At 38.4% G+C, this 25,087-nt stretch overlaps 1 protein-coding gene across 4 annotated transcripts in view; it reads left to right on the top strand.

Annotated features, from left to right (window-relative positions):
• The window catches only part of BBS9 (Bardet-Biedl syndrome 9), a 461,674-nt gene that overhangs the window by 32,120 nt on the left and 404,467 nt on the right, over positions 1-25,087 (top strand). For all 4 annotated transcript variants that reach the window (XM_043463234.1, XM_043463233.1, XM_043463231.1 and 1 more), the window contains exons 3-5: positions 11,266-11,416; positions 14,526-14,590; positions 22,954-23,067. In XM_043463234.1, coding sequence (XP_043319169.1) covers positions 11,266-11,416; positions 14,526-14,590; positions 22,954-23,067 — 330 coding nt within the window. The remainder of the gene's footprint in view (positions 1-11,265; positions 11,417-14,525; positions 14,591-22,953; positions 23,068-25,087) is intronic.

Below are 25,087 nucleotides of genomic sequence, written 5' to 3'. Positions count from 1 at the left end.
AGAAGATTAGCCTTCTAGAAGCTCAAGCAGGAAGGCCGGAAACAAAAGGGATGAATTCCTCCTAACTTCACCTCTTTGTTCTGTGTAGGCATTTAACGAGTTAGATGCTGCCCACCACGTTGGGAAAAAGCAATCTATTTTACTGAGTCCAGGATTCAAATGCTAATCTCATCGGGACACACCTTCACCTTCATAGCCAGAAATAATGTTTAATCTATGTATCACTTAGCCCAGTCAAGTTGACATATGAAATTAACCATCATGTTTACATAAGAAAAAAATAAAAAGATACTTCCAATCCATGAACACGGTATGTTTCTCCATCTGTTTGTGTCCTCTTTGATTTCTTTCATCAGTGTTTTATAGTTTTCTATGTATAGGTCTTTTGTTTCTTTAGGTAGATATACTCCTAAGTATTTTATTCTTTTTGTTGCAATGGTGAATGGTATTGTTTCCTTAATTTCTCTTTCTGTTTTTTCATTGTTAGTATATAGGAATGCAAGGGATTTCTGTGTGTTAATTTTATATCCTGCAACTTTACTATATTCATTGATTAGCTCTAGTAATTTTCTGGTAGAGTCTTTAGGGTTTTCTATGTAGAGGATCATGTCATCTGCAAACAGTGAGAGTTTCACTTCTTCTTTTCCTATCTGGATTCCTTTTACTTCTTTTTCTGCTCTGATTGCTGTGGCCAAAACTTCCAACACTATGTTGAATAGTAGTGGTGAGAGTGGGCACCCTTGTCTTGTTCCTGATTTCAGGGAAATGCTTTCAATTTTTCACCATTGAGGGTGATGCTTGCTGTGGGTTTGTCATATATAGCTTTTATTATGTTGAGGTATGTTCCTTCTATTCCTGCTTTCTGGAGAGTTTTAATCATAAATGAGTGTTGAATTTTGTCAAAGGCTTTCTCTGCATCTATTGAGATAATCATATGGTTTTTATCTTTCAATTTGTTAATGTGGTGTATTACATTGATTGATTTGCGGATATTAAAGAATCCTTGCATTCCTGGGATAAAGCCCACTTGGTTCATGGTGTATGATTTTTTAATATGTTGTTGGATTCTGTTTGCTAGAATTTTGTTAAGGATTTTTGCATCTATGTTCATCAGTGATATTGGCCTGTAGTTTTCTTTTTTTGTGGCATCTTTGTCTGGTTTTGGAATTAGGGTGATGGTGGCCTCATAGAATGAGTTTGGAAGTTTACCTTCTTCTGCAATTTTCTGGAAGAGTTTGAGTAAGATAGGTGTTAGCTCTTCTCTAAATTTTTGGTAGAATTCAGCTGTGAAGCCATCTGGTCCTGGCTTTTGTTTGCTGGAAGATTTTTGATGACAGTTTCGATTTCCTTGCTTGTGATGGGTCTGTTAAGATCTTCTATTTCTTCCTGGTTCAGTTTTGGAAAGTTATACTTTTCTAAGAATTTGTCCATTTCATCCAAGTTGTCCATTTTATTGGCATAGAGCTGCTGGTAGTAGTCTCTTATGATCCTTTGTATTTCAGTGTTGTCTGTTGTGATCTCTCCATTTCATTTCTAATTTTGTTATTGGTTCTTCTCTCTTTGTTTCTTAAATGAGTCTGCTATGGTTTGTCAATTTTGTTTATTTTTCCAAAAAAACCAGCTTTTAGCATTTGTTGATTTTTTTGCTATGGTCTCTTTAGTTTCTTTTGCATTTATTTATCTGCACTGATTTTTAAGATTTCTTTCCTTCTGCACCCTGTGGGTCTTCATTTTCTTCCTTCTCTAATTGCTTTAGGTGTAGCAAGGTTAGGTTAATTTATTGGCTTTTCTTGTTTCTTGATGTAAGCCCTGTATGCTATGGAACCTTCCCCTTAGCACTGCTTTTATACAGTGTCCCCATAGGTTTGGGTTGTTGGTGTTTTTCATTTTCAATTCATTTCTATACATATTTTGATTTCTTTTTGATTTCTCTTTCTAATTGAGTTTGTTGGTTATTCAGAATGCGTGTTATTTAGCCTCCATATGTTTGAATTTTTAACAATTTTTTTCCTGTAATTGAGATCTAATCTTACTGCACTGTGGTCAGAAAAGATGACTGGAATGATTTCAATTTTTTTGATTTTTCCAAGACCAGATTTATGGCCCAGGATGTGATCTATTCTGGAGAAGGTTCCGTGTGCACTTGAGAAAAAGGTGAAGTTGATTGTTTTGGGTGAAATGCCCTATAGATATCAATTAGGTCTAGCTGGACCATTGTGTCATTTAAAGGTTGTGTTTCCTTGTTAATTTTCTGTTTTAGTTGATCTATACCATAGTTGTGAGTGGGGTATTAAAGTCTCCCACTATTATTGTGTTACTATTAATTTCCTCTTTCATACTCGTTAGTGTTTGCCGTACATATTGCGGTGCTCCTATGTTGGGTGCGTATGTATTTATAATTGTTATATCTTCTTCTTGGATTGATCCTTTGATCATTATGTAGTGTCCTTCTTTGTCTCTTTTCACATCCTTTATTTGAAAGTCTGTTTTATCTGATATGAGTATTGCGACTCCTGCTTTCTTTTGGTCTCCGTTTGCATGAAATATTTTTTTCCAGCCCTTCACTTTTAGTCTGTATGTGTCTCTTGTTTTGAGGTGGGTCTCTTGTAGACAGCATATATAGGGGTCTTGTTTTTGTATCCATTCAGCCAATCTTTGAAAAATGACTTTTTATTTTAAAATGTATACTTTACAGAACTTAGGTGAACTGTCATGATTATGTCCCAGGTTTTTTTTTTTTTTTGAAACAAAGTGACCCAATTTTTAAGATCATTTGCCTTATAAGTAATATTTAGGTAACAGCTGATAAATGTAGTTATTACTTGTGTTTTGTTGTTTGTATTTTTCTGGTCCATGTTGATTCTGTCATATTTGCTGGAACTCACAAAAATATTATAAAGTATCATTTAATTTATTTTTATTTGTTGCAAAATCAGGTATTATAGGGTACAACTGGCAAATATTTTTAGTTTTGAAAATTTTTCTTTTGTAGAAATTATTTGCAAGAAAAATTATTTAAAATTGAATCTAAAAGCTGTTTACCAATATGGACAAATTATGTTAATCTCTCTCTTTGTAGAAAACAACTCTTAAATCATTGCTTTCATTTTTATATTTTGATACTAGAAACAGTATTCTATTTTATTCTTAAAGTATTTGCTCCTCTTCGTGTGGTCATATATCAGTGGTCTTTATAACATTTTAGGTCTATATTATTGCTATTTGAAATTTATATTTGGTATAAATGATTTATAGCCAAGAGCTTTTTTTTTTTTTTTTGTAATTCAGATAGTCACTGACCTCTTAAAAAGAAAACTTATAATACTTTTTCTTCTGTTCATTATATAAATATTGCCCCTTTACATTTTTGTTTATTTTCTTTCTCTTGCCTATAATGTAAAATAGTGGAATTTGGGTTGTACGGCGAAAGGAGAAAGTGATTTAATCAATGAAGAGTGGAGGTCACTAAACTGTTCTGAGCACCTACTACATTGTATCTAAGGAAGATCTGGGCTCTGCCTTCCTACTGATAGGAGATGTGAAGGTCTTCTATTTGGAGGATGTCCTGAGTGATTCTTTAATGATTATCAACCCTGCCTCTTGCCCAAGTGTTTGTTTAAATGTATAATTCCCGTATAATTTGGCAGCCACACAAATACCTGCCAGAGAGAAATAGTTTCATACCCACCTCTGCCCAAACTATTTAAAGCTCAACTTGGTTGTAAACAGTACTTACTGGTTATCTGAATAACATGGTGTTCACTCCTTATTTTTATTAGAGCTTCTCACTGGGGTGCCACTAGTGGGTTACCAGTATGCTGAAATGTAAGGCCCCCCCTAATTTGCATCCAGCTATGAGCTGCTTCCTTTGTTTTCCCGAGCATGCTATACAGAAATCATTCTGTCTCTGTGTGTTCCGTACAGAAAAAAATCCCACTGATCATTATTTCTCCAAGCCTGGACCTCCTACATCATAATATTCTGAAGTGATTATTGTGTATGAAGATTTTTTGTCCCACATGTACAGGATCCTCAAAGATCATATTCTCTGGAGGGTAGATGGATTGGATGGTGGCTTAGGTATCTACATTTTGACAAGCTCCACAGTTGAATGGTGGTACACTAAAGTTTAATAATTATTACTGTTGACCTACGTGGAAGTTCAGTGAGAGCAGTTTCAAGCATGTTCTGTTTGAAATAGAAGCGTCTGGTAGGCAGAACTGAAGTAGAGATTTGGGAGTGAGGGGGTCGCACAGAGTCGGACACGACTGAAGTGACTTAGCAGCAGCAGCAGTAGAATGTATGTATTTGAAGTGAATGAGCAGAATGATTGTATTTGAAGCCCTGGGAAGGGTAAAAATGCGCAGAGAGATAAGATGGAACAAGAGGGAAGGAACCTTAGGACCTGGAGAAAATGAACAATCAGGGAGGAGCTTTGGGAAAGGTAGTCAATAATAGATTCTGATCGGGCAGTCAGAGAGGCAGGAGAACCAGCTGGCTGGCACCTGGAAGGCAAGATTTAGTGACATAAAGACTGATACGTTTCCACATTGTTTTGCAACTAGTGGTTCATTAGTGTCCTTGGTGAGGGTGGAAGAATGGGCACAGTAGTAACAAAACCTAGATTGGCAGAGAGCGAAGGAATGAGAGGTGGGAAAGACTGAGTGTTTATGGCCCTTTAAAGAAACAGCTGTGAAGGGATAAGGGGGAATGATCATTGGTGACCATGTAGGGTAAAGAGAAATGGGAAAAATGGAATGTGTAGCATAGAGGAATGAGATTCATTCTTCTAGAGAAGGGATCTAGAGAAAACAGTAGGAGATGGGATGAGGTGCGCAGATGGAAGGGCTATCTTTAAGCTTGTGTGAAAATTTTTTTCTCTGTGACAGAAGGCAAGAAGATAAGAATGGACATAGATAAAGAGAAGTTTGCAGGTTAGGTTGGGAATTGAGATAGTAGTGCCAGTTGATCCCTGCTTTCTTAGAGGTGATCAGAGAATGAAAGAATAGTATTAGTACCTTGAAATTGCTTTGGACAAAGTTGACTTGATTTACAGAAGAAGGATTCCTCAGTCTTGAGAGGAGATTGAGAGAACATTAAGGATTCCTTCATCCTGAGAGATTCTTAATGGTTCAGCTTAGATTACATGCTAACCTATGGCCTGGAAGGAGTGTTTATTACGAGAATCAGAGTTAAACACATACATAAGGCAGACTAAAAAATAGTTCTTACATTTATCACTTTTAGCTTCTCAGCATTTATACCTAACGTGGGGCAACTGTCCCTTGTACAACTGCACACACTCATATTCTTACCCATCTGCAATGAAAGATAACTGTGTGCACCTTCTGCTTCAGAGGCACTTTCAGAGAGCCCAGGCTCTTCAAGACTAGGCTCTCTGGGTGTTATCCCTTTCATTTGTCATTCCAGTATTCATGTTTCAGTATCCTGCTGCCTCTAGAATAATTGGGACATAAAATTTTTGTTCACAGTTTAATATATACAATATTAATAGTCAAGGAAAAGTAGAGAAAGAAAAACAAAAATAAAGATGAAGGAGCAGGAAAAATTGTATGGCAACTTGAAGAAATCATGTTGGGAGCGCATCCTTCTGTTTTGCAACTGGTCACCTGTTACAGGTTAGGTTGGGAATTGAGACAGTAGTACCAGTTGATCCCTACTTTCTTGGAGGTGATCAGAGAGTGAAAGAATAGTATTAGCACCTTGAAATTGTTTTGTGGTCTAGGTCTTCATTCCTGAGGGATCTAGAACACTGGTGCTTGCCTGAAGAGGATTATAGTAGTTTCATTTACGACCGATCCAGACAGCACAGGGAAGGGCCTATGGGGTCCCTGGGTTTCACTCATATTTCTTTCAGCCCCATTCAGCCCTTATGAGGAGAAGGCAGTGGCAACCCACTCCAGTACTCTTGCCTGGAAAATCCCATGGACGGAGGAGCCTGGTGGGCTGCAGTCCCTGGGGTGGAAAAGAGTGGGACACGACTGAGCGGCTTCGCTTTCACTTTTTACTTTCATGCATTGGAGAAGGAAATGGCAGCCTACTCCAGTGTTCTTGCCTGTAGAATCCCAGGGATGGGGGAGCCTGGTGGGCTGCCGTCTATGGGGTTGCACAGAGTTGGACACGACTGAGGCGACTTAGCAGCAGCAGCAGCAGCAGCAGCAGCAGCCCTTATGAGAGGATGTGGCAGTCCTGGGTCCTGTGTATTGGACTGTGGTCATACTTGTAAATGTATACTCTTGCTCCTATCAAATGAAAGCAAACTGTTCCTTTTGGTCTCCATGTATTGTAAAGGAGAAAAGGCAATACTCAGATTGGGATGTATTAGTTGGCTCCAAGAAAAAACAGTTTGTGAATAACGGAAGAATTTAGAGTTGCCCTTTAAAGATGTACTGATCTTAATGCTATTCTTCAGTGCTTCAGTGCTAAGTCATTTCAGTTATATCTGACTCTTTGAGACCCTATGGACTGTAGCCTACCAGCTCCCCTGTCCGTGGGATTCTCCAGGCAAGAATACTGGAGTGGGTTGCCATGTCCTCCTCCAGGGGATCTCCCCAACCCAGGGACCAAACCCGCATCTTTTATGTCTCCTGCATTGTCATATGGGTTCTTTACCACTAGTGCCTCCTGGGAAGTCCCTTAACTCTTTCAAACCCATTAATTAGATTTTTTTATTAGCAAATTTGGTTATTAAACCAAAATTCTTTGATAGGAATTATCACATATATACAGTTAAGTTTTTTGGAATCAATTTTTAGGAGACCATTTCAAATCAGGCTTAGAAATGGTATTGATTTTGATTTTCTCCCTGTTGGAGAGATGGAGTTCCACTGGCTTATATTTAGCCCTTTTAATATAACATCCCTTACTGTACACCTTAGGGAACCAAGTGGTTATTCCACAGTTTTCTACAGAAATATATTTCCTTTAAGCTCTCAAATACTGGGTGAGAAATCATAGATTGGCTTTGTTTTCCCACTGGGGTGAAATAAATTAGAAAGTTAATTTATCACTGAATCTCCATAATTGGCAACAACAGTATCTTCCTGGGCTTCCAGAATTAGTAGTAATTCAGAGCCAATATTCAGTTTTCTCAGAAAGGTTGGGTATTTACCTTTCTTCAGTACATTTGAATGAATGACTAGTGGTTCTACAGGGAAGAATCTGAGGAAACTTTATATTAGACATGCGTGGTGTTATAATTGTTGTGTTAGTCACGCAGTCGTATCTGATTCTTTGCGACCTCATGGACTGTAGCTTGCTAGGCTCCTCTGTCCATGGAGAATCCAGGCAAGAATACTGGAGTGGGTTGCCATTCCCTACTCCAGGGGATATTCCTGACTCAGGGATCAAACCTGGATCTCCTGTATTGCAGACAGACTCTGCCACGGCAGCCTGTACCCAGCCCTGTCTTGGTTCAGGTGACTCCAAGTCTATAAATTGACTTAAGTACGGGGTTCAAGTGACTCCAAGTCTATAAATTGGCTTAAGTATGGCATTGTTAATTCAATGGACATGGATTTGAGTGAACTCTGGGAGATAGTGAAGGACAGGGAAGCCTGGCGTATTGTAGTCCATGGGGTTGCAGAGAGTCAGACCGACTGAGCTAATGGATAGCAACAATGGGGTCTGGTGCCATGCCATGACTGTCTGATATGGTGGCTTGAATTAGTCCTCTTTTTCATAGACCTGGAATATATTTGGTTATAGACTTCAAAAAAGGCCTTAATTTGATAAGCACATTATAGTACATTGTTACAATTAAATACTACTCAGTAATAAAAAGAAATGAATCACTGGGGAAATAAAGGCCTTAGTGAGTTGCCTGTTTGTTCCATTCCTGGGGATCCCATGTTAACTATAGCTTGAAATCTGTGATAGTCACTGTTACCTGATATCTGGTTACTATAATAATCCCATTATTTTAATAATTATACATACACATTGTAATTCTAGGGGTTAAATTGTCACCATCTGGGCTTGGCCATCCTGACTTCCTCTTACCCTGAGGGTGGGGCATGTTGAAGGTGAACCCCACTCTTTCTGGTCACTGTCTTTACTTTTATGTAAGAAACATGGAGAGACTGTGAACTCATTTGTTCCTGTAATTTAAAACCTCTAGTGTTAATCCCTGAACTAGATTCTTAGGGTTAAACCCATTGTGAAGTGAGGTAAAAAATTGTTTCCTCAGACTCCCAAAGACCCTTAGTTTTACCCTGAGATGAGAATTTTGGTCAAAACCTATCATTCTCTTGCTTTAAATTATCCAGTGCCCTTAGAAAACGCCGTCGTACATATGGTTTGGCATTGCTCCTTCCTGTTCATTTGGCAGCAGCTGTTCAGTTCACTAGAGTGTTACCTGCAGTGGGCACAGTGTTCCAGATGCTGGGAGGTGTTAACGTGATTAGCTGTCCTGGCACTGTGTACGATGCTGTTTAACTCCATCTAAATTATGAACAGGAGTTTTAATGCCTTGTGCCCGAGCTCACCTCAAGAATGAATTTCTAAATATCCCTGAAGGAATTGGTGTCTGCAGTTTATTCCTTGGTGCTCATTTTGTATATCAGTTGACATTTTTTTTTTTTTTTTGCTACAAGTGACAGGAAACAATTATAAATGCAAATAAAAGAGAGATTGGAATGAGAGTGACATAGCTCCCTTGAATATAGAGAGTTCATTTGGCCAAGCCTTAGTCAGAGTCAGGAGCCAGTATGTCTCGAGAGATTTTGTAGACATCTGAGGCTGTCATCAGATCACCTAGAACCAGATTCTTCTTTTTTTAAATTGAAGTATAGTTGATTTACAATGTTGTGTTAATTTCTGCTGTATGACACTGTGATTTAGTTATATATATATATGTATATATATATATGTATATATACACACACACACACATTTCTTCATAATCTCTTCCATTATGGTTATCACAGGATATTGAATATAGTTCTCTTTGCTGTAGAGTAGGATCTTGTTGTTTATCCATTTTGTATATAATCATTTGCATCTGCTAGACCTAAACTCCCAATTCATCCCTTCCCCGTCCCTCCTTCCCCTTGGCAACCACAAATCTGTTCTCTATGGGTCTGTTTGTTTTATAAATAAGTTCATTTATGTTGTATTTTAGATTCCATATAAATGATATCATATGGTATTTGTCTTTCTCCATCTGACTTACTTCACTTAGGATGGTAATCTCTAGGTCCATTCATATTGCTGCAAATGGCCTTATTTCATTCATTTTTTATGGCTGAGTAGTATTCCACTGGGCTTCCTAGGTGGCGATAGTGGTAAAGAACCTGGTAAAGAGACATGGATTCAATCCCTGGGTCGGGAAGATCCCCTGGAGAAGGGCATGACAACCCACTCCGGTATTCTTGCCTGGAGAATCCCATGGACAGAAGAGCCTGGTGGGCTACAGTCCAATAGGGTCGCAAAGAGTCAGACATGACTGAAGCGACTTGGCCGAGCACAGCGCAGTATTCCACTGTGTATATTCACCCCAACTTCTTTATCCATTCATCTGTCGATGGATATTTAGGTTGCTTCCATATCTCGGCTATTGTGAATAGTAGTACCAGATTCTTAATGACATGTGTATCTCTATTCACGATTGAAATTCCTAGGATAGTACCTCTCTCAGAGGATTATTATGAGGATAATGAGTTAGTATTAATATATGTAAGCTACTTAGACCATTGCCTGGCACATAATAAGCTCTCAATAAAAAAGTGTGTAGAACTCCTTCTTCTGTATATAGAAAAAAAGTCAGTGTACTCTACTAATCCGGGGATTTCAAACAACCCAAAGTATTAGTTTCCTAGGATTGCCATAACAAAGTACCACAAATTGACTGGCATAAAACAACAGAAATTTATTCTGCCACAGTCTGGAGTCTAAAAGTCCAAAATCCCATATATATGTGTTAGTATGCTGTAATGTTCTTTATCTTTCTGGCTTACTTCACTCTGTATAATGGGCTCCAGCTTCATCCATCTCATTAGGACTGGTTCAAATGAATTCTTTTTAATGGCTGAGTAATATTCCATGGTGTATATGTACCACAGCTTCCTTATCCATATATATGGAATTTAGAAAGGTGATAATGATATATGCAAAACAGAAAAAGAGGAACAGAAATACAGAACAGACTTTTGAACTCTGTGGAGAATGTGAGGGTGGGATATTTCAAAAGAACAGCATGTATACTATCTATGGTGAAACAGATCACCAGCCCAGGTGGGATGCATGAGACAAGTGCTCGGGCCTGGTGCACTGGGAAGACCCAGAGGAATCGGGTGGAGAGGAGGTGGGAGGGGGATCGGGAATTGGGAATACATGTAAATCCATGGCTGATTCATATCAATGTATGACAAAACCACTGGAAAAAAAAAAAAAAAAAAAAGAAAGTAAAAAAAAAAAAAAAGAAAAAAAAAAAAGTCCAAAATCAAGGTGTTTGCAGGACCATACTATCTCTGAAGCCTCTAGGATCCTTCTTTACCTCTTTCAGTTGCTGACAGTTCCGGGCATTCTTTTGCCTGTGGATTATCACTCGGATCAGTGCCTCTGTGGTCACATGATCATCTTTTTGCTTGTCTTTCTATCTTCCTGTGACATTCTCCTCCCCACCGTGTCCTTGTTTTCTCTTCTTAAAAGGATACTGAGTCCTACCACATACCTGATCAAGGGTGACCTCATCTTAACTTGAGTTCGTCTGTAAAGACCTTATTTCCAAATGAAATCAGTTACTGGGGGCTAGGACTTCAACATATCTTTTTGAGGGACACAGTTCAACCCATAATACCTATCTTATCATTTCCCCCTTTTGTACTCAAGACTAGATAATTATAAATCAGAGCACTCTGTCTAGTGAGGCCTTGGAATAAGTTTTCATGCAGTGTGTTTCAACAGCCAAAATCAGGTATAGAGTTGACACTCTTATGATGAAATCAGTTTACAACCTGATACTAGTCCTTTGTTAAAAGGGCTCACTTTGTGCTGAATTATGGCTACTGATAACAAATCAAGGCTTAAGAAAAGTGTAGTACATTAGTATATTTGAATGTTGGTGATGTGAAGCTATTTAGTTCACTTTAATTATATATTCTGTTGGCAGATTGGTCTTTGTATATGAAACAAAACTGGATTCTTTTAATTTTTAGAGTCTTCTTTTAGACATTAGAAATTCTATTTCCAAAAATTTTTGTGACTAATGTTTTTTCCTATGTCTTTAAAAACACCTCTTTACAGATAAAATAATTGTGGGCAGCTTTATGGGATACCTAAGAATCTTTAATCCTCATCCTGTAAAAACAGGAGATGGAGCTCAAGCTGAGGATTTGCTTCTAGAAGTGGATCTACGAGATCCAATATTGCAAGTGGAAGTAGGAAAGTTTGTTTCGTAAGTACAGTCCACTAATTCTAGTGTTTTGTCTTACTACTTGGAGTATGTCAGTCCCTTATGTGTCATTTTTGAGAATTTGTAAAAAAAAAGACTATGAATTAAATATGTTTCCTGTATATTGTCATGTACTGAACATTGTTTAATATGGAAAACCTGTACATTTAAGACAGAAAAATTTAGGGTTTTTTTTTTTTTTTTAAGTGTAACAGACCTAAGATGCCTGATGTATTAGAAGCTTAAAGGAAAGGAGATAAGCTTTTGGAAAATAATCAAATAAAGAAACAGAAATTATTCACTTAAAGCACTGATTTTCTAGGTTATATAAATCTGTTTAAAAAAATTAGACATCATAGTAGCTATGTCATTTGGTGCATAATTTTGAGGCTTTAAAATGTATTACTTATTTGGGGTAGAGAGGTCCTTAGTTTCTTAAAAGAAGTCAGCTCAACCTACAAAGGAAGTCTTTGATCAAAGTACTTTATTTTTAAACCTATTTTAGAAGACCATGTATTATTTTGCATTTTGTGTAATATGTCTGTTTTTTATTTACTGATGATATTGCTGATTTTATCTTATTTTCATACATGAATTTTCTTAAAATTAAACCTGTATTTCTTAATCATTATAAAAGTATCTGCTCTGAAATTTTATGTAGACAGAGGTGGTCTTGTTTTCCCTTACTTTTTATTTTTGAGCCCTCTTTGCCTTCTTAAGTCGGGGAGTGCCCTGAGCTCTGGACTTTGGCTCACTCTCAATTGCTCATCATAATTTATTGGCCCCAGGTTGTACTTGTTCAGGGTCCTGACTCCTACTAGAAAAACCTGAACAACTGCTCCTGAGCATTAGTAACTCTTTTCTAGTAATATGTTTCATTCTAATGGGAAGCTGCTTCATAGATGCTCTAGGGTGGGACATGAGATGGGACCTTTATGCCCTGTGACAGCCTGGATCAGGAGTTTATTACTGGCATGGCTGGTAAATATCTACTCCATCTAAAAGCAGGTAATGATTAGGTGCCCATTTTGAACCTAGCACATATAAACATGATAGATTTGTAAAATAGGGAGACAAAAGAAATTCTTGTCTCTAAAAGGCATTTTTACCTTTTCATGTTTTAAAAAAGTGGAATGCTGTCAGAATCATTCTATATAGTAATATGGTTTTCATCTATGTGATCATTTTTTAGAAGGGAGGAGGTTAACGTTGATGAGTGGATACTGTCCTACTATTAACTGACTAGTACTGTCTCATTAATCTGATCTATAAGATGTGATCTGCATTTAGAGATAAGGTAGCTAGTTCGGGCTCAGAGCTTTCGGTCACACAGCCAGGATTCCGACCCAGGTCTGTCTGACTCTGTTCTTTACTGTCTTTTCATGACATCATGTTCTTTTCCTGTGCATGATGGAAAAGTTGAGTGTTCAGGATACATGTAAAGATTTTTGAAGACAATCTTGATTATGTGATAGTTGTGTATATTTACAGGTATTATCTAATTCTTATTTTATGAATGAGAAACTCACACTCTAAAAGATCAAATGATCACGGAAATACCGAAGTGCAGAGTCAAGACCCCAATCCAAGTCTTCAGACTTCAATTATAGTCCTTTTAGTTTAGAACAGAGTCTGTTTCAGAGGTCAGACATCAGAGGCCTGCTTGCAGATTAGTTTTAAATTTGAAAGAATTTCCAGTGTTTAAGAATGAGGAATTTTCACATAAAATCCCTGCCTTCTGGCTTTTCCTGAAAAAAATGTGGAGATCTGGCCACAAGCCCAGAACTGAGTAGCTACTTGCTGTCTCCTTTAGACTGGCCCTAGTCTCCAGTTGATCACAGCCATTTACTCCCTTTGCTCACTCACATCCTCTGACTTGACTCTTGAAGACTTTGAATTTAGGATTTCTAGACTGACTGTCGGAGAAGGAAATGGCAACCCACTCCAGTGTTCTTGCCTGGAGAATCCAGGGACGGGCGAGCCTGGTGGGCTGCCGTCTATGGGCTCGCACAGAGTCGGACACGACTGAAGCGACTTAGCAGCAGCAGCAGCAGACTGTGCCATGTCTCTGGAAACCACTTGATAGGGGCTGGGAAGTGTAGTGGTGACACTTGAGACCTGTAGGGGAAGAGCAGTTGGCCAGGTGACGATGGTCAGGCTCTCTCGCCCCACTCCTCACTCAGGACAGCTGGTGCTAAGCATGCGCATTGTGGTGTGGTCTATATAAGCACCACCTGAAAAGCTGTTAGAGGTGTCAAGTTGAGTCTAGTCCGGTGGAGTTGAGTTATGTAGTCATCATTACTGCTGACACACAGCCATTAAAGATTAAAGCATGCCTGCCTTGCCCCAGTAAATAAAGAATATCTGTAGTTTCTACAGCTCCTTGCATCTTCTTCCAGCTTCCCCGCTGGCGTCCTGCCTACCCTGAGTTCAGTGAACAATGAGATAACAGCGAGACAAGACCACACCAAAATATTTTCAATACCTTTAGTAAAATTTCAGACCTGGATGTGATATATGCCATTTCCCAGTGATGGTTAGCTTTCTCTGGTGCTTTATACTTTACAAGGTGCTTTCACATGATTTTTATTTCATTGAATTGAAAGCTCTTATTTTCCAAAAGGGGAAACAGGCTTAGAGAGTGTAAGTTTCTTGCCCAGGGTCGTAGGTTAATTAGCCTGCAAGCCAGGACCAGAGCTTGGGTCACTTTCTCTCTCTTTTTTTTTTTTTTGCAATCAGGGATCCAGCCTGGGCCCTCCACAGTGCAAGTGTGGCGTCTTAACCACTGGACTGCCAGGGAAGTCCCATGTGGCTTTATTGTGGGAGAGCACTCATTAAGGGGCCTCTGATATGGCTCTTTCTGGGAGACTCCTTTGGCTTTAATCTGAAGGCAACTCCTTGAGGCAGAGTTCTTGGGCCTCTGGGATTGTCAAACTGACTGTTTTGTTGTTAAATTTATTTTTCGGTTTTGAGTGTTATCCAGTGAATTATTTATTTTAGTTCACTCAAGATAGGTTATGATTATAATCTCTTTTTAAAATTATTTTGTCATTTTTTGGGGGTTACATCTGAAGCTAGTATTTAAACTTTTAAAACTTTCACCATTTTTCAGAGGTACTGAGATGCTTCATTTGGCTGTGTTGCATTCAAGAAAACTGTGTGTCTACTCTGTCTCAGGTAAGAAACATTTTCTTTTTTAAATGTAGACTTTTTACTAAAATATGGACTTCTTAATATTATGTAAGAATAGTTATATCAACTTGGTTAAAAGTTTTCTTATCTTAGCGTTTTCCCATTGTTCACTTATTCTTTCAGTTGCAAAGACTATTACGTTTTCATGGTCTGCTATTTCCATGCATACTTAAATTTCTATCACTGTAGAGGGTTCCTTGAAATCTCCTTTGTCTGAGGAATTGTGTCCAGGATTGCCTGTGATTAAGAGAGGCCAATTCTGGGTACTTAGGACACTTTAGTCTTAAGAAATGTTCAATAGCAACAACAGAATTCATTAAATGCTGAGTCATGGTGACTTAAAGTACGTTTCTTTGGTGAACCTCAAGTATTTTTTCTTTATGGTTCCAATTTCTTGGTTTTTGGTTGTCTTCATTTAACCAGACCTCAAGGCGTGTATTTGAGGCTTACTCAGATTTCATTCCCTGACATGGTCCTGTGGGTACAAGTATGAAAGTTAATTGCAGTCTGGTTTCAGCATTTTGGCCCTTATTAAAAATGTAACTTACGAATTTTGTTTCAGTTATTAGATAAATTTTAGTTCAAGCTGAGAGTTATTTTTATGATGTCAACATCGGAGAATTTTTTCAATGGATACAATAAAGCTAACTATCTGTGGACCTATTGCTTATTCAAAAGGTACACTCCTTTGGAATTTGCTGTAAATATTAGCTTTTAGGTCTCTATTTCTCACACTCAGTCTCTTGATTTAGGCTTTCTCTGTATTTTGCTTTTAATTGGAGTAATGATTCTTATTTACTATCACCAAGCTGGATATTCTTTTTTGGTTTGAAGATCTGTTAGATTTTGAAGGCAGGCTTGGTGTGTGTTGTGCGGTAGGCATACTTGTTAAATGAATGAATGAACTTATATTTCTAGGTAGTGCTGAGGCAATTGGTAGTGGCTATTTATTACTGTCTCTGTGTTACTTTCTTCTTATTTTCCTTCTCTGTTACCTGTTATCTGTTGTATCAGATACCCAGTAAAGTAATCTTACTATCATTTTTAAACACTCTCATTGTTTTGTGGTAAAATATGTTGCTCCTCTTATGCTGCTAAAGTGCTGCACTCAATATACCAGCAAATTTGGAAAACTCAGCAGTGGCCACAGGACTGGAAAAGGTCTGTTTTCATTCCAATCCCAAAGAAAGGTCTGTTTTCATTCCAATCCCAAAGAAAGGTAATGCCAAGGAATTCTCAAACTACTGCACAATTGCACTCATCTCACATGCTAGCAAAGTAATGCTCAAAATTCTCCAAGCCAGGCTTCAACAGTACATGAACCATGAAATTCCAGATGTTCAAGCTGGATTTAGAAAAGGCAGAGGAACCAGAGATCAAATTGCCAATATCCGTTGGATCATCGAAAAAGCAAGAATTCCAGAAAAACATCTACTTCTGCTTTGTTGACTATGCCAAAGCCTTTGGCTGTGTGGATCATCACAAACTGTGGAAAATTCTTCAAGAGATGGGAATACCAGATCACCTGATCTGCCTCCTGAGAAATCTGTATGCAGGTCAAGAAGCAACAGTTAGAACTGGACATGGAACAACAGACTGGTTCTAAATTGGGAAAGGAATACATCAAGGCTGTATATTGTCACCTTTATTTAACTTATATGCAGAGTACATCATGAGAAATGCTAGGCTGGAGGAAGCACAAGCTGGAATCAAGATTGCCAGGAGAAATATCAGTAACCTCAGATATGCAGATGACACCACCCTTACGGCAGAAAGTGAAGAACTACAGAGCCTCTTGATGAAAGTGGAAGAGGAGAGTGAAAAAGCTGGCTTAAAACTCAACATTCAGAAAACTAAGATCATGGCATCTGGTCCCATCACTTCATGGCAAATAGATGGGGAAGCAGTGGAAATGTGGCTGACTTTATTTTTTTGGGCTCCAAAATCACTGCAGATGGTGATTGCAGCCATGAAATTAAAAGACGCTTACTCCTTGGAAGAAAAGCTATGACCACCCTAGAAAGCATATTAAAAAACAGAGACATTACTTTGCCCACAAAGATCCGTCTAGTCAAGGCTATGGTTTTTCCAGTAGTCATGTATGGATGTGAGAGTTGGACTATAAAGAAAGCCGAGCCCTGAAGAATTGATGCTTTGAAACTGTGGTGTTGGAGAAGACTCTTGAGAGTCTCTTGGACTGCAAGGAGATCCAACCAGTCCATCCTAAAGGAGATCAATACTGAATATTCATTGGAAGGACTGATGCTGAAACTGAAACTCCAGTACTTTGGCCACCTGATGTGAAGAACTGACTCACTGGAAAAGACCCTGATGCTGGAAAAAATTGAAGGCGGGAAGAGAAGGGGACGACAGAGGATGAGATGGTTGTATGGCATCACTGACTCTATGGACATGAGTTTGAGTAAGCTCTGGGAGTTGGCGATGGACAGGGAAGCCTGGCGTGCTGCAGTCCATGGGGTCACAAAGAGTTGGACACAACTGAGGGACTGAACTGAACTAATGTTGCTCCTTCTAGTGGTAGGACAAATATTTAGTGTTCCAGAATAAATGGAGAAGGTATTATATAGGCTGGGCTTTCCATGTGGCGCAGTGGTAAAGAATCTGCCAGCCAATGCAGGAGAGTAGGGTTTGATTGGGAAGATCCTCTGGAGGAGGAAATGCCAACCCAGTTCAGCATTCTTGCCTGGAGAATCCCTTGGACAGAGAGGAGCCTGGCGGGCCACAGTCCAGGGGGTGGCAAAGAGTTGGATACGACTGAGCATGCATGATAGAGGCTACTTTATTGTAGGAATCTAGCTGTTCCTCTGTTTCCCATCATAAGCCTATTAACTTTGAGTGACATTTTATTAACAGGTACGGAGAAGGAGAACTTGCCCAGTTACTCTTGAATACTGCTTAGGGTACTGGTCCTTTCTAGAGGCTCTGTGGGGGCTCTAAGAGGGCAGTAGAGGGACAGATCCTAAAAATTAGAAACGAGGTTAGATTCTTGACCTTCCCTTGGCCCATTTGAATAACGGCTCAGAAAGCCAGAAGTCTCTAGACTTTACTGGGGTGTATGACATAGACTAAAGATGAAATGTGTGTTTATAAAAAAAAGCCTAGTGAAAGAAACTGTCATGTTTGATCACAGCTTTTTAATCGGACATTGGTATCCTTAAGGGCTTCCCTGATAGCTCAGTTGATAAAGAATCCTTCTGCAGTGCAGGAGACCCTGGTTTGATTCCTAGGTCAGGAAGATCCACTAGAGAAGGGATAGGCAATCCACTACAGTATTCTTGGGCTTCCTTTGTGGCTCAGCTGGTAAAGAATCCATCTGCAATGTGGGAGACCTGGGTTCCATCCCTGGGTTGGGAAGATCCCCTGGAGGAGGAAAAGGCTACCCACTCTAGTATTCTGGCTTTGAGAATTCCATGGACTGTATATAGTCCCTGGGGTTGAGAAGAGTCGGACATGACTGAACGACTTTCACTTATCCATAAACATATTCCTTCAAATTAGTGTTGAAAATGAAAGTTACTTGTCATGGGAATGGCAATTTTATTGCTCTTTTATTCTTTGTATTCATTTACAAGCTTTGTATTCTCTGGGGATGTGGAGTTGTCCAAACTACATTCCCTTACACTCCACCTCATTTCCTTTCTCTGTCTCTCATTTCTTCAGCCTCCTGTGATATTCATAGGCTGACAATTTGTATATTTTTCCTGGCTTGGTTTAAATTGAGAAGCAGGGAAGTTAATGTTTTTGTTCTCTTGAATATGTTTCTTGAGGTATCAGACCGAACTTTTACCTAGCTTTTACTATAACAGGGGAAGCATAAACACTTTCTAATTTAAGTGAAATCACTGGTGTCAGCAGATGAACTTGTCAGCTGAACTTAACATCCTTGACCCCAAGTGCCCTCTCCCCAAATGTTTTTTGTTTTCTTTTGTGTGCTTCTTCTTGTTCAGTTGCCAAGTTGGTAAAGAATCTGCCTGAAATGCAGGAGACCTGGTTTCGATCCCTGGGTCTGGAAGATCCCCTCGAGAAGGGAATGGCAACCCACTCCAGTATCCCTGCCTGGAGAATTCCATGAACAGAGGAGCCTGGCGGGCTACAGTCCATGCGGTCACAAAGATTCGGACACTTTCACTTTTGTGTGTGCTGTGTGCTCCTAAAAGATATTTGAGACACATTAGAGGAGAACTCCTGGATACAGCAAACAACTCCTAATAATCAGAGGCTACTGTGCTGACTTCTTTCTTTGGGGGTGATATGTCATTAAATGCTGGTTTAATATAGAGAATCAGCAGGGTCTTGCTGACCTGAACTTAGCCCATCTTATCATACTCTGGTAAAGGAAAGGCGTCACATGGCATTTGATTTTTTCCTGATGGGCCTCAGTTTTTGAGTAAATGGTTACAGATGTGTGAGCTTAAGCCATACTGATTATGTTCTTTTAAATATTCTCTTCTAAAAATTGTGTACTTCCTGAGCATTTGACATATTTATAGAATTTTAACATTTGCCATGAGAGGGCAAAAAGATGTCTCTTTACTTTTGATAGGGTTACATAATCTAATTTGATTATTTAATACAATGAACCTTTTACTTTGTAATGGCTTTTATTAATATTTCATTTAACATTGTTGGATTTCTTAGCAGTTATGTACGTAAAATTGGACCAAAACCTGTTTTCAAGGTGACCGTTGATTGTCCAGAGAGGATTTTTTTTTGTTTAAATTAGCTCTTATTTAAATAAGTCCAGCAGCAAAAATGTTCTAATATCCATTTACTTTCTAATCGATGAAACTTTGTATGAACTTTAGTTATATGTAGACTATTATTATAGATATACATTTATTGTATTCAATCTGTAAATCCAAGGACAAAACTTATGTAAGTAATTTTAATCTTATGTCACTGATGCTTCTCTAGAAAAAATGATCAGAATTTTCAGATTTTCAGGTACTACCTTTATTCCAAGTTAGTATTGAAGGAAGATAAATTCTTTTGTTCTCCTTAGATGCACTATTATATTTTCAAGTGTAATTACCTGAAATTTAAAAACTTCCGAATGCATTTGGAGCTTTTCCAGTACATAAATCCTAGTGTCATTTCATGCAAGTTTGTTTAAATATTGACTGCTGACCTTTGTGTTCACTGATGTTTTGGCTAGCAAGTATGCGTGATACATTCCTTTCTTGGAGGGGTTCCTCTCATTTTAGGTGCAGAATGAAATTTGGAATTTCTGTAGGGATGAACCAGAAGTTTCTTGGAATGTTTTTCTGGTTTCTTAGAGGCTAGAACTGTCCTTAGATCAATGCTATGAGTTATGTTTTTAGAGTTTTTGGTTTTTGCCCTTGTGGCTGGTATGGTAGTGATTACCACCAATTTCTGTGGACTTTACTGACTTTATTACCATTTAGGTTCCAGAAAGCTTTCATCTCCTATCAGGTTTAGCTGGTAAATTTGAGTCTTTTTTTTTTTTTTTTTTTTAATTCCATTGATGTGTGTTCTGTTCTTAGCATTTTCAGGGACATAGATCTGCGTAGAAAATGTTCTCCTCCAAGAAATCCTTGCCTGTTAGTTTTTTCTCTTTCAACCCTTCACTTTCCAACTGAGGAAGAACAGGCCAGGGAGAGAAAGGTGGGGGGTGGAAATTATGTGTGTGTGTGTGTATATATAGATATATATATATCTATATATACATGAAAGTGAAAAAGTAAAATTCAGCATTAGTCACTCAGTCCTTTCTGACACTTTGTGACCCCATGGATTGTGGCCCACCAGGCTCCTCTGTCCATGGAATTCTCCAGGCAAGAACACTGGAGCGGGTTGCGATTTCCTTCTCCAGGAAATTTTCCCGGCCCAGGGATTGAACCCAGGTCTCCTACATTGCAGGTGGATTCTTTACTGTCTCAGCCATCAGGGAAGTCCTATGTATATTTGTGTGTTTGTGTGTGTGTATATATACATATATGTATGTATAGTTGATTTATAATATTATGTTAATGTCTACTGTACAGCAAAATGATTCATTTATATATATATATACACACACATTACTTTTTAATATTTTTTTCCATTATGGTTTATCAGAGGATATTGAATAGAGTTCCCTGTGCTATACAGTAGGATCTTCTTGTTTTTCCATTCTATATATAATAGTTTGCATTTGCTAACCCTAAACTCCCAGTTTATCCCTCCTCAGGAAATTTTTTTTTTTAATTGTCATTGGCTTACCAGGTTCCCTGAAAGTTGTTAAATGGTGGACAACCAGGTACCAGGATATATAGTGCTGGCTCAGAAGACCTAATTTGAGTACTGTGTCCTTTATCAGCTATGTGATTTTGGGGTAAATTTATTGATTTTTTTTTTTAAACTTAAGGTGCCTCAGTTCTAAAAATGGAAGTAGAAATACTTCTGTTGTTGCAACCTCAATGAACATTGGTAAATCCTTCTGGACAAAAAACTAAACAAAACAAAAATACAAATGCTCACATATAAATCTGTATACACATACATACAGACTGACTTATATATTTAGATTGTTTTAATTATCTAATGTTATTTAGTTTGGAACTATTTCATTTTCTTTGTGATATTTAAATTTTTTTCTTTAACTTTTGCATTTTTGACTGAATGACAAAGATGCTTCTTAGTGGAATATGTTGCATTTAGAATAATTTTTCTTTCCAATACAGTTTCTAATCATAATGTTCTTGCCTGATCACTAGGATATAGCTCTAACTGTATATACTCTAGAAAGCCTGACAACTAGAGGGTAAAATACAGATAAAGAATCTTTTCTCATTTGGAATGAACCTGGGAGTAATTATAGCATATATGATCTATTAAATGCAGGGAAAGTTTTTTTTTTTGAAGGAGATTTTTCTTTTTTGTTGTTCAGTCAGTAAGTCGCGTCCAACTCTTTGCGGCCCCATGGACTGCAGAATACCAGGCTCCTCTGTCCTCCACTATCTCCAGGAGTTTGCTCAAATTCATGTCCATTGAATCGGTGATGCTGTCTAATCATCTTATCCTCTGCCACCCCTTTCTCCTTTTGCTTTCAACCTTTCCTAGCATCAGGGTCTTTTCCAGTGAGTTGGCTCTTTGCATCAGGTGGCCAAAGTATTGGAACTTCAGCTTCAATGTCAGTCTTTCCAATCAGTATTTGGGGTTGATTTCCTTTAGGATAGACTGGTTTGATCTCTTTGCAGTCCAAGGGACTCTCAAGAGTCTTCTCCAGCACCACAGTTTGACTGAATCAGTTCTTCGGCGCTTAGTCTTCTTTATGATCCAACTCTCACATCCATACGTGACTACTGGAAAACCATAGCTTTGACTATAGGGACCTTTGTTGGCAAAGTGATGTCTCCGCTTTTTAATACGCTGTCTAGGTTTGTCATAGTTTTTCTTCCAGGGAGCAAGCTTCTTTTCATAGTTGCAGTCTCTGTCCACAGTGATTTTGGAGCCCAAGAAAATAAAATGTCACTGCTTCCACTTTTTCTCCTTCTATTTGCCATGAAGTGATGAGACCAGATACCTTGATTTTAGTTTTTTGAGTGTTGTTTTAAGCCAACATTTTCACTCTCCTCTTTCACCCTCATCTAGACGCTTTTAGTTGTTCACTTTCTGCCTTTAGAGTGGTATCATCTGCCTATCTGAGGTTGATATTTCTCCCGACAGTCTTGATTCCAGCTTGTGATTCTTCCAGCCTGGCATTTCGCATGGTGTACTCTGTATATATGTCAAATAAGCAGAATGACAATATACAGCCTTGTCATACTCCTTTCCCAATTTTGAACCAGTCAGTTGTAGACTTCAAAGAAAACATTGTCCTAGTTACTTGCCGAGGGATGCTTTAGATCTCGCTAGTAAATTAGAACATAATGTATTAGGGGCTTGAATATTTTGAGAGTTGGTGTAGAAAATTGAACTGCTTGATAGTGTGGGGAATTCTTTTCTTAGCACTTTGAGTCATGTCTTTTCTGTTTCATTGTTATAAGTGAAGGGAACTTAACCTCATTTATTTCAGAACTGAAATTGGAAGATTTTGTTGTTATTTAAATAATCACACTCTACTCATACATAATGGAAATAAATAAAATGTCACCCAGGGTAGTATTTCATCTAATGGTATAATCTAGCTGAGACTTAAATTGTTCTAACTGTGCTGGCATTCTTTGTCATGAGTATGCTAAGTGTTCATGATACATAATGTTTTAGTGCTTTGTCATTTTAAATTTCACTGAAATTGAATTACTTGGAATTGGTACAGGTGATAAGATATTAATATTTTTTAATATAAACAAATACAAAGCAGTTGTTTTATTTTTTCTTTTTAGGAACCTTGGGTAATGTGGAACATGGGAACCAGTATCAGATCAAATTGATGTATGAACATAATCTTCAGAGAACAGCCTGCAATATGACTTATGGATCATTTGGTGGTGTGAAAGGTAATTTGTATTTAATCATGAGCATGCTGTTGTAAGGACCAGAATATTTGGCCATATAAAAATGGAGGATTATGTGGTATGAATCTCAGAGTTAAACATATTTATTGAAACCTTTGTATTAAAATACTTGAGCAAAATAATAAAAAAAGAAAACTCTAAACATTGGATATATATGATTTTCATATAGCCCGCACTTTTATGTGGTCTACAGAAATATTTTTGAAACTGCATTTTCTTTAAATTTTGTCTTTTATACATGAGTTGACTGAAGTTGAGCTTCTCTGTGGTGAACTGTGTGCCTGCCTCTCGCAGTGGAAGAAGGGGTTGATTTCCTCACTGATGGATGTCTCTGCTCTATTTGGTAGAGGCAGGATGAAGCTGTCGACCCCTGTCCCCACCTCACCCACCTCCAGGGCCACTGTGCAGGTTGTGTAAATTGTTTTTAAACCAGGGCATAAGGGGCTGGTGGAGACTGAAATGCAGACCTGATCCTGCTCATCTGGCCATGTGCCCTGGCCTGGAATAAATATCCCTAGAGAAAGGGAGACTTTCCTAAATTTTGCAAAGACATTACCTTTACCAAGTCCTGGCTCAGTGAGGCTATGTTCCTTCCACCCTGGGAGTATCTTTTTCTAATTTGCACAAGGGCTACCACCCTAGTTCCACCCTAGCTTCTTGAGTTACCAGGGCTTGGTGCTTGTTTCTCTACACTGTGATTGTTGGTATTGGAGGATTATTTACAATTAAATTTCTCTCACTTCACCATGACAGGGTGATAGAGGAGCTTCTGGTGCTGAAGTGAGGATAGAAAGCCAGGTGGTGACACTTGCCTATGTGATTTTGTGTATGTGTGTATAGGGGGCACCTGCTGAACATGTAACTAGGGATTTTATAATATAGCTCTCTTTAGGCTCACATTTTTATGAGTTTATTGTTTAACCATTGTGTTAATGGGCTTCCTTGGAGGTTCAGATGGTAAAAAATTTGCCTGCAATTCTGCAGACCTGGCTTCAATCTCTGGGTTGGGAAGATCCCCTGGAGAAGGAAACGGTTACCCACTCCAGTATTCTGGACTGGAGAATTCCATGGACAGAGTAGCCTGGTGGGCTACAGTCCATAGGGTTGCAAAGAGTCGGACATGACTGAGAGACTTCCACTTTCATTGTGTTAATAAAAAGTAGGTTACATGTGTTAGATTTTTCTTTAGTGACATGAAAAAATATCTTTATTTTGGAAGTATCCTTCATTCATGTGAACTCACTTTTTTTTTTATACAAAAGTAAAGGCAAGAATATTTTGGGTAATGGGCTTCCCTGGTGGCTCAGGTGGTAAAAGAATCTGCCTACAATGCAGAAGACCCTGGTTCAATCCCTGGGTTGGGAAGATCCCTACAGAAGGGAATGGCAACCCATTGCAGTGTTCTTGCCTGGGAAATCCCATGGATAGAGAGGCCTGACATGCTATAGTCTATGGGGTCACGAAGAGTCAGACACCACTAAGAGACTGACACTTTTCACTTTCACACTTTCAGTGTATAAATAAGCGTTTGGTGTAATTAAAGTGATATGAAACAAAACATGTGGCTGTATTGCAGTATTGCTTAACTTGAGTAACAGGAATGTTTGGATTATTAGAAGAATATGGGAGATGTCTAGAGTTAGATGAAGAAAGGTGAGAAAAAGTGAAAATTTGATGAGAAACTAACTTTTGTGAGGCATCCCCTTCCCAACTTCAGCTTTCTACTGTTCTTTAAAAAAAATGTCTGATACGATCAGGGGACCAAGTCCACCTTGTTTAATGAACTATTTTCAATGTTCTTTCTGCTACGAAACCCTGCAAAGAAAAATTACTAAATTCTGTACAGCTGGAGTCAAAAAATATTATATGAGGAAAAAGTGCTTTGAGTAAATGAAAGTAAGTTTTTATTTTTTGGTAGCATGAAGACTGCTGCTGCTGCTAAGTCACTTTAGTCGTGTCCGACTCTATGTGACCCCATAGACAGCAGCCCACCAGGCTCCGC

Source organism: Cervus canadensis, chromosome 3 (genome assembly GCF_019320065.1).
Source record: "Cervus canadensis isolate Bull #8, Minnesota chromosome 3, ASM1932006v1, whole genome shotgun sequence".
Classification (NCBI taxonomy): Eukaryota; Metazoa; Chordata; class Mammalia; order Artiodactyla; family Cervidae; genus Cervus; species Cervus canadensis.
This window is presented reverse-complemented; position numbering and strand designations above follow the sequence as displayed.